The following is an 11,572-nucleotide window of genomic DNA, read 5'->3' on the forward strand; positions in this document are numbered from 1 at the left end:
TCATCTGGCTCCATCTCTGACAGAAACTCTTCATTCTGCAAGTCGACTGTTGGTTTCACATTCTAAAAACTATCACTGACTTTCCCTGTGTAATTGTCCAGTCACCATTTGGTTCTTGGACAAAACTTTCATCAATCATTGTTAAATATTGGCTCTCCTCTACTTGACAAAGTAACGTGCAGGCACTGATTCAGCTTCTGGTCAGCTTCACTTACTCCTTGATCAGATCACAATCATCAATAATTAAGCTCTGAAAACCCCAGTTGTTAATTAATACCTGAATTAGAGTTAAGCTTTCGGAATCAGCCTTGATTATCTGTGAAACAGCTCTGAGTTTCAGTACTTTCATTATGAAGAAAAAAAGTTCCCAAGGGGATAAAAGCCACTAACTTCGGACTTTATCTCTACGATTTCATCCCTTGGATTATTTATAGATGCTGATTAATATAATTTATGCTCAAATGCAAATGAAGAAGCAACTAATGTGCTTTCAATAACGTGAGCCTCAAAACCCAATTCGACAAACTTTGCTGAGTTTTCAAATATCCAAAAGTCCTGTAAAAGTGAATTACCTATAATTCAGTGCTAGAAATTACACTTTTGTAGTTTACTGATGAATCAGGGAAGATTATCAACGCGAGATCACTCGGATTTTTTTGGGTTTGTTTGTACCCAGGCTTAATGTATTCAGAGAGATCAAGCACACAAAAAAAGCTAAGCAAAAGTGAAAAAAAATTCAGAAGTTTTATGATATACATAGGTGTAGCTGTCCAACACTTTCATACAAAATTATGCTCGTCAAAAAGTATCAAGTTTGGCTGGATCAAAATTTTTGCTCAACTTTTTAAACTGGCTCCAAAATTTAATTTGAAAAAAAAAAACAAGTTTTTACGCCAAAAATTTTTCTCAAAAAATTTGCCTCCTACATTTTCTCATAGAATTAACCGTACCTGCATATTCATTTTGCTTAAGCAGCCCATAGTCGAAAAGAATAATCATGGCAATTCTTGGTCATTACCCACTTATTAAACAACTTATATCGCCGCAATCTTGTTTGAGAGTGGGTATAAAATGGGCTGACGAACTACAATTTTTAAGACTTGATTAGTATTATGTTCAAAATGGAAGATTGAAAGATTAATTATGATAAAAAACTTTATTGATCGTTACAGTTTAGTTTTCACTTCTTCTTGCCTTTCTTTCCTTTTTTTCCGCTTTTCTTTCCTTTCTTTCCTTTCCCACCTTTTCCTCCGTCGTCCTCGTCGTCTCCTTTCATCGCCTTTGCCCTCTTTTTACCCAAGGGTGTCTTCTTGCTGAAGAACTCTGCAAACTCTTTTTCATCACTCTCGAAAACTTGTGATCGAACTGAAAGCGGATTCAAAAATTCACTAGCTGTGATCGGTTTCTTAGACATTTGACTCAATCTACGGTCGGTTAGAACTGACTTGATCGCGGCTTCAATTAAACCGCCAGTGAAGCCATCGGATATTCTGGCGAGGTCGCTGATATTCAAAGCGTTTGTTATTGTTCCTCCGTATTTGTCGATCAGAACACGAAACAGGATCTGTCTGGATCCGTAATCTGGTCTTGCAACCAGAATTATCTTCTGGTATAAACCACACAGACCTTTGTGGTCGGAGTCTTGTGGTTTGTTTGTGGTTCCCACTAACAACAGCCTGTCTTCGGGTTTCCAACCCTTGAGTGTTTTCGGGAGGTCTTTTTTGAGTCGCTTCGGGTCTAGCTCGTCTTTTTTTGGAACCTTCTTTAGAAATGTGTTCTCGGCATCGTTTATAAAAATAACTGATGGCTGAAGCGCTTTTCCCACTTTCATTACCATGTGAATGAGCATTGTCAGTCCAGACTTTCCCGGGTACTTACCGGCAATCGTTTCGGCGCTGAGGTCGAACAAGTTTGCGCCTGTTTCGGTACAGATGGCGTTCACGAGTAATCGTTTTCCGACACCCTCGGGCCCCATAATTAGGACAGATTTCACGTGTGCCGCCATCTCGTGAACCTAATGTTGACCAACATAGAAACTAGTTTATTACTTGACTTTGTAGATCAGTGATATTAAAACCTTAAATTAAAGCGATTGTTTTATTGAAACGTTAAGGATATTAAAACGTCATTTATTAATTATTATTAATAATAAAAATAAACGTCTATTTATTATTAGTGATTGTTTTATTAAAACGTTTTATTAAAACGTCAAGCGCGGATCTACGATTTTCTCAAGGGGGGGGGGGGGGGTTGGATTTTTGCAAAAAAAAATCAAAAACTTTTTGTCGACCTTTTTTGAGGTCAAGCGAATTGATTTTCTGAGGTCTCCCAAAACCTTTAAAAAAACTTTATTTCGGCTAAGTTTTCTGCGCCGGAGGCAAATTTTTTGAAAAACAGGCCAAAAAACAGTCAACCAAAATGGCTATCTCAAAATTGAACAGCAGTAAACAGCATCAAAGGCAGGGGGTCGAATCCGTGAGGGCGGGGGGGGGGGGGGCGTTGAAACTTCAAAAAAAAATCAAAACTTTCCTGTCTCAAATCAATTTGGAAAAGTTTCGGAGCCGGATTAAAAGGCCTAGAAAAAATTCAAAGGTGAAAAAAAGGTTTTCACTAAAAAAAAAATCTCGTCAGAGAAACAATGACACTGAGCAGAAACATTTGTTGACTGTTTTCGAAAGTCGGACAATAGTTTTACTGGATCCAGACTTGACTTTCACGTTTTTGGTTCCGACTTTTGACTAGAAGGACTGAACTGTGTAGAGTTTTTAGGGCGATGTCCTCTTTGCAGAGTTTAAAGACATCAATTTTTGGCCAAGCTAAAATTTTTCTAAGCGCGCCTTCGGCGCCAATAACTACCAATTTAGAGCAAACGCTAAAAACGCTATTTTTGTGTTAAAAAACTTTGCAAAAACTACCCATAATGGATCTTTTGGCCAGTTTTTGTCTCAAAAATTTGCTTGCTGTGTACGAAAATTTACCAGAAAAAAGTCATTGAAGTGTGCTAGGAAAACTCGGAAAATCAACATGGTGGAACCTGATCTAAACTATATTTTATGATTGGATAAATTAAATGTTTTACCAATGTAAAGTATTTAATATTAACCAATCATGATCCATCTAACTAACAACCCACTTATTTGTAAGTGCTGAAGTTACTTGTAATTTCAGCACCAGAGAGATTTGAATTTAACTTAGAAATTAGTTGGACTCTCCCGAGCACTTCAGCAGCCGCAATAAACCAGTATACCCTAGATCTATTGAGCCTAGCAGAGACTAGTTAAACAACCTGAGACTAGATAGTATAAGAGTAAGATTAGGATCGGTATTAGACTAAGAAGTTGCACGAATCTATCCGGCCGAAAATAAGATAGCGTGACGAGCAGACGGTGTACCCTATCCGAAATTACTCTATGAGTTACACTCCAGTCCTAACTCATCTGGTGCGACCATAAGTCTCGAACAAGACCTTATTAGATTAGAATTAACCAAAATTAGATTAGAAATTAGACAAAAACATTTACAAAATGTTATACGACAATAATTTAATTGAAATGTCTCTCCGACTCAATAGATCCGAGCCAATATTCCGAACCATAATAGAACTACCCGGAATTGGAAGAAGACATCGAACCAAAGACGACATACGACAAAGTAGAAACTTGCCGTATAGTTACATGATAGTTCGGCAAAAGCCAGAACAAACTTTTATATTTCGAATACTACTTGCAATGAATTTAGATTTCCATTTGCAAACATAAAACCTTGAAGTAAATCTTCAAAATCATTTCAGGCGCTAAACAAAATTAATATTATACAATAACGATTGATAAAAAGATCTAAGATCGTTTTCCTAAAATTCTGCAGTATTATACAAAACATGTTTGAAAAATATTTATTGGAAAATAAAAATAAAAATTAGTAGCATGACAATAAATGGTTAGTAATCATAAATCATCCTGTTGTTCCAGCTTCATCACCTAAAACATAACAGCAATCATCAACTCACTAATATCATAAAATACTAAATCTTTCCTTTACACAAATTTAAAACCTCATTAAAACTTAAAGTCACTTAATTTTAAAACCAGATCATCAAGGCTTATCCTTGGATCTTAAATCATTTTCTACTTCATTACATTTTAAATTTGATCATCAAGGCTTATCCTTGGATCAAACAGAACAACTTTGTTCTCCCCCACCCACTTAATTAGTGTCTAACGACCTCAAACGTCGATTCACTACCCAACCCTTTCTAAAGACCCAAGACTAATAGAAATTTTTAAACAAAACTAATCATTCAAATTAGGATAAACAGTGAAGAACTTCGGTTATTCATCCTTCACTTGATCCCCCCTCTTACCAGACCCAGGATAAATCTTAGACTTAGTAAGTTTAAAATAGTATCTAACGAACTACTCGCGTTCTAATTATACCTGAACCTTGTGGATCGATTTACTATTCTCCAACCCTTGAACACAATCACTACCCCTAAGTAAGATTAAGTAAGTTAACACCTTAGCTTATACTAGTCACGAGAAAGTAAAAATCATTCTTCGGAATCGATATACTTTTCTCTCCAACCCTAAACAAATAGACCCAGGTTAAGCTAACCAAAAAATCGTAAGAACTAACAGTTTAGGAAAATAGAAATCATTTAACAACCTTTTGCACCCGTCATCCTAAACCTTATGTCATTTAAAAACCTAGGGAATAAACAAACAATCGTTTTACACAATTGTGAAATAGATAACAAAAAATACGACCTTGTAATCACACCTCATACACAAACAGTTGGATACATTCGAACAAAACGACAAACACTAAAGAGAAAAATAATCACTAAACAAAGACAAATAACACGAAAAAGATTTTCAAAAAATCGAAACGCATTTTCAGAATCAGAAACCAACAGTTTAGACGAACTCTACAAACTAAAAGAATCAATAGATAAAAATTACCCACAACACGATCAATTATATTTTTCTGACTCAGAAACAACTTCAAATTCATCACAAAGAGGAAAAAGAAGAATAAAAAAGCAGTATAAACACAAACCAGTACATCTATACAACTGGAATCAACCAATTCGACACATTAATAATTACATATTAACAGTCATCGAACGAAAAAATGAGTTCAACGCACACCCCAGGTGACGAAACTCCAGATGATGATGAAATCTTTCCTTTTATAGTAGATGCAGATACTGATAGAGGACAACACATATTTTGTCAAAATTTACTCGTAAATTTATTTGAACCCGGAATCAGTCCATGTAAAACAGAGTTCCCCGATGTAAAAATCAAAAGACAAATCATAGATCACTATCTAAAAGATATATGCAACATAACACAACAATATGGAATCTACTCTATAGAATTCACTTCCCCAAACCATAATAATAGAACATACACTATTCAAACAGACGACCTTGATTTAGAATTTTCAAAAGTTTTTTCAGAATATATAAAAAGCATACAATACCATAACTCACAAAGAGCAAACTCCATTTTCACCAATGAAGTTTTCGCACTAATATATAGTTATATTTCGATATTAGAAAATGAACTCCCATTAACAAATGTCTCACCGACAGAAACATCTAAACATTTAAGAGTACGACATGAAATCACACTACTCTCTAGTTATTTAAACATCATTAAAGAAAATTTCACGAAAGACGACGTTTCACAACATACCAAACACGATTTACAAAAAATTTTAGCATGGTTCATAATAGATTATTTTACACACAATATTGATTTAATTGCACAAGCAAGAAAAAATTTTAGACCCCAAAACTCGAACGATGATACAGCTATCACAGAACAATCAGATTATGTTTGGGACCCCGAATGGTCTCATCCCGTATTTATAAACTTTCCACAATCAATCTCAAGTCAAGCAATAGGTACAATATCTTACATAAGAGATTATGTAAGAGTAATACCATTAACAATTGATGCAACACCATTAAACTATAATACATTTTTACCCGATACACAAAATAATAGTTTAAACTCTACAGTCATACACAATGAAAACCTCAATGGAACTAGGAATCTTACTCAACAAGATATACAGACACCATCACACTTCATAAATGAAGAAATTGTACACACAACAACTACACAACAAAGTATTTCACCAATACGCCCAAATTTAACAACACCAAGAAATACAAATCCTTCACAAACACAGGTAACCTTACAATCAACCGTTAAACCTTCGGTTGCCCCTAAATATTCACATATGGATTACCAAACATACAAACCCATGACAATACCATCAAAAACACGCAAAACATTCACTAGAAACAACTTTGCAGACCATAATTATAATTATACACATCCATCAAAAACAAATTATAAACCACAAAGAAATTTTAATCAATATACAAAACCTCGAAACTGGGATAACCCAACGGCCCAATATAATTCCACAAATTTTCAACCAAATCCTCCACAGGATCGCAGTGAAAATTACCCATTTTTTCAACAAAATAAAAATAAAAAACAAACATCTTATCAAATGGATTATTTATCCTCAGATGAAGATTTCTTACAACCAGATATATTTGCACCAAATACTCAAGAATATCGTAGACAAGGAATACAGAAAACACGTACAAACCATAGAAATTTTTCTCCACAATCAATAGATGCACAATATCAACAACCAATTCAACAACCAAATCCAATTAATATACAATCTTTTCAACCAATTCAACAACAAAATCCAATGACTACACACTCGTATCAACCATCACAAATGCAAAATGAAATACCACTCCCGTATTATCTTCAACAACATGAAATAACAAGAAACCAACTTTCAAATTTTTCTCAAATGCCAAATGCAGCTGAATCATTACAAATGACAATGAATCCATACCTTATGGGTGGATCATCAATAACATCAAATAAACCCTTAATGGTTTTCACAGGAACAGACCCTGAATACTCTGTAGAAGATTACTTAAATGCAGTAACAGCAAATTTAATTTTAAATATTGGACCTGAACCAATTAACACGCCACTACATCAAAACTGGATACATCGACGCACAGCGTTGATACAAACAACCTTAGATGGCGCAGCCCAAAAATGGTTTTCAGTACTACCTCAAGAAATAAAATCAAACTGGAAAAGATTTACACAAGAATTTTCAAAAATGTTTGACTCCGAAAGAAACAAACAACAACAAAGAGTTTTATGTAATGAAATTCGCAGATTACCAAACGAAACCATCAAGCAAATAGCAGTAAGAATCGAAACACTAGTTCGAAAAGCATATTCACTAAATACACATGACTATAAAAACACTAAGATGACAGAAATCTTAATGATGACCTTAACACCACAATTAAGGAAAATAGCAATAAAAAAGAGAGCATCACATCCTTCTTCAATTCGAGAACCCGATTTAGATTTTAGAAAACTAGTAGACAAACTAGAACAAGCAGAAATCACAATGAAATTAGAAGAAACGGAAAATCTGAAATTACAATACGTTAACAAAATTGAAACGACTCCCACTAATATTAATAATATACAAGAATCAGAAACAGATCTCGTTGAAAAAATCACTGAAATACTCAATATTTACGAAAAGAACCCGAACTTTAAAGGCAAACCATCTTTCAAAAAATGGTGTAATTATTGCCGACGATACGGACATAGTATTTCCGAATGTAGACAAAAACAACAAGATAGTCAAAATAAACCTCAAAAATACAAAGAACCAAATAAATCATTTTATCAATACATGAAAAAAGATCAAAACCTACCAAACAAAAATGTATACAGCAACAACAGTTCAGGAAAACCACTCCCAAACAATACAAGCTATACAAGAAATCAATCTCCATATAACTCAAGTTATAGAGGAAGATCACCAGAACGAAGAAACACGTATAATTCATCACAAAATCACTACAATAGACCGAATAGTCGAAATAACTACTCCAGATCAAATTCAAATACACAACGATTTGTTTCTAGATCTAATTCTCAATCAAGAAATAACTATTATCCAAACAACCAATCACGAAATTCATCATACAATAGGAATAGAAACTACTCCTATAATCGAAACAGAAGTTATTCAAACAACCGAAACCAGAATTACCCGAACAACCGATCAAGGAATAACTCATATAATAGATCGAACTATAACAGACCAAACAATAATTACCAAAACAGATCGCGAAATAATTCACAAAACCGACACCCAAGTTATAATAATCGCTATCGAAATTATTCCCAATCACCACACCGAAATAATAATCACTACAATAACTCTAATAATCGTCACAGAAGCAGTACACCTAAACATCAAAGACAAATCAATCAAGTACAAGCTAACCCAGAAACAACATCAGACCCTCCAGGTATTGATGACACAGTAACTGATACGTTACAACTCAATCAAATAAACTGTACATCATCAGATTCAGAAAGTGATACTGAAAACACTCTTGATATCAATATGATAAAAGTCGAAAATGACTATGAATCTGTCATATATGAACAACCCTTTCCATCACATATATATGAAAATCAATCACAAATTCTTCAAAATCATTACACTACACCCATAAATTCCACACCAACGACGCAAGAAACAAATGAGATAAACACTACAAATCAAACCAATAAAAATACCAAAACAAAATGCTTGAATACAAACCACATTTATCAAAATATACAAAAAGAACAACCCAAAGAAAAAATTTGGACAATACCATTTCTCTTAGAAAGCCCAAGAAATAAAGAATTTCAACCACCAGACCTTGAAATAGATTTTTTAATTGATTCAGGAGCAGAATCAAACATAATAAACATTCCCACATGGAATGAAATAAAAATCTTACACCCAAAGCTAACACCTCTTGAAACCTCCAGCAAACTAGCGACAGCACAAGGATCAACATTGATAAACTACGGAAAAATCCAATTATTTCTCCTCCCTACCAGAACAATGGAACAAAGTAAAATTTTAAATAAGCCATTTAAACAAATATTCCATATCACCGATATTAAATATAATATCATTGGAATACCATTTATTTCAAAGTATATACCAACAATTAACATACTAAATAGTAAAATATTAATCAAAGATAAATATACAAAAACAAAAGAAACATCCTTAACATTTTTTCAAAGATTGAATAAACAACCACCATTCTTTTCAAAATTTTATCCGATATTTAACCAACAAAGAAAACACCTGAAACCACTATCAGGAAACATCTATAATTTTTCAATCAAACAAGTTCACCAATATGATAAAGCACAAAACAAACAAAAATTTTATATGTCAGATTTTGAATTCAAACCGATTCATAAATTTTTCAAAATCACAATCTCTTCAATAAAATATTTGAAAAATTCGAATTCAGATATCATCTCCTTACATGTCTATAACAACACACCTTACCAAGTAACATTACCATTAGGACTTTTAGGATATTGTGAAACCAACGCAACAATATCACCAATACACGAAAAAGCCTATCGCGTAAATAATATACTCCAATTACTAGATATTTGCCAATCTACAATTCTTAATGAAGAATTATCTATAAATAATATAATAAGTAACGAAAACAGAAATACGGATTATTTCACAAAAACTCCATATTTCAAACCTACATTCAACATCAGTAACTACACAGAGGACCAACAGAAATTTTTAACAATGTTTAATTTCCAACATTCACAAATAACACAAGACGAATTTGAAAAGTTAGCCAAACAGCTAATTCAATATTCATCAGTCTATGCAACATCAAAATTCGATGTTGGCAAAATCAGTTCATCACTACATCTCCCATTAAAACCAGACGCAGTTTTCAAAAAACAAAGAGCAAGTAAAGTACCAATTCACTTACATGATAAAGTAAACAGATTACTCGATATTTTAGAGCAATACAACATTATATCACCGGTTAATAAAGAAGAACAACCAAAAGGCAACACATTCATCAACCCCGTTATCATTCTAGCTAAAGGAGAATCGTTAAAAATCGTTCTCGATGCTAGATACCTCAATTCACTCATAGATGAATCAAAATGTAATTGGCCCATTGAACCAATACAAGTTATTTTAACAAAAATAAACGGCAAATACTTCACAACCGCCGACATGAATAGTGCATACAATCAAATGCCACTAGATGAACAATCACGACGTTTAACACAATTTGTTATCGGAAACCAACAATATGAATTCAACCGCTTATTCTATGGAATATCCATAGGACCAGCAGCATTTTCAGCCTTTATGAGCAAAATTTTTAGACCACTAATACTCAAGAAAAACGCAATCACCTATTTAGACGATGTTTTTATGCAATCACAAACAAAAGACGAAATGTTCAAAGTTTTAGAAACATATCACCAAATACTTCAGAACGAAAATCTGAAGGCCGCCCCCGATAAATCACACTTCTTTTTGACTAGAGTTAAATTCTTAGGACATAATATAGAAAGAAAAACAATCACTCCACTGAAATCACGCATTGACGCTATTCAAAAACTTCAACCACCAACAAATAAAAAGAAAATCCAAGAGTTCCTTGGAATGTTAAACTTTTTAAGTAAATATGTTTATAAAATGCAATTATACCTACGACCATTTTATAACATCCTTAGACAACAAAACAACTTTGAATGGAATACAGAACATCAAACACGATTCGAAGAAATAAAGAAACTTTTAACTGAACAAATTTCAAACACAATTCCAGACCCTGATCAACCATTTTATGCAATGTGCGATGCTTCGAACTTTGGCATCGGCGCAGCATTATTACAATCACATAATGGTACAAATAAAATGAACCTCATATCAGCAAATTCTCGATTATTCACTCAAGCAGAGCTACGACTCTCAACTCTAATGAGAGAATGTACAGCCATAATATATACACTTACAGAATATGAATTTCTGATACTTGGATCAAAACATCCCACAGTTTTGTTCACAGACCACAAACCAATCATCTTTCTTTTTACACAGAAATCTAACCCAAACCACCGAGTTTACAGATTTCAACTAATTCTAATGAAATTTCCAAACTTACATATAGTTTGGACTGCAGGAAAAAATCTTGCATTACCAGACACCTTAAGTCGAAATACACCACCTGAATTACTTACACGAAAAACAACAGTTGAAATACCCAAAAATATAAAATTCTACCTTGCAGAAAACGAAACATCACCTCGATTAGAATGCAAATATGCAGTAAAAACTGATATTGAACAATCACAAATAAATAATTTACAACATTTCCCACTTTATTTAGATTGTCAAAATAATCATTATGAAGTTGACCTACTTGGAACATCAACTTTTAAACCAATTCCATATTCTCAATGGATAAAAAATAACACCCAACAAAAACGAACAAAACAACACCTACCTAAAAAAGACCATTTTCCACTAATTGAAAAAGAAGATTTAACTGATAAAATAAATTTATCAGGACCACAAACAAATGATTCAAAATACACAATAAATCAAGTTTTTGACCTTCACGACCCACTTGATACAATACCAT

At 33.4% G+C, this 11,572-nt stretch overlaps 1 protein-coding gene across 1 annotated transcript; it reads right to left on the reverse strand.

Moving 5' to 3' along the window:
• Positions 1 to 1,124: 1,124 nt before the first annotated feature.
• LOC134855921 (dynein regulatory complex protein 11-like) lies at positions 1,125 to 2,043 on the reverse strand. The gene has a single exon (XM_063872299.1). It carries the CDS (start codon positions 2,003 to 2,005, stop codon positions 1,181 to 1,183), a length of 825 nt encoding a protein of 274 aa, XP_063728369.1. The 5' UTR covers positions 2,006 to 2,043; the 3' UTR covers positions 1,125 to 1,180.
• Positions 2,044 to 11,572: the final 9,529 nt, after the last annotated feature.

This window comes from Symsagittifera roscoffensis, unplaced genomic scaffold, assembly GCF_963678635.1.
Source record: "Symsagittifera roscoffensis unplaced genomic scaffold, txSymRosc1.1 SCAFFOLD_399, whole genome shotgun sequence".
Lineage (NCBI taxonomy): Eukaryota > Metazoa > Xenacoelomorpha > Acoela > Convolutidae > Symsagittifera > Symsagittifera roscoffensis.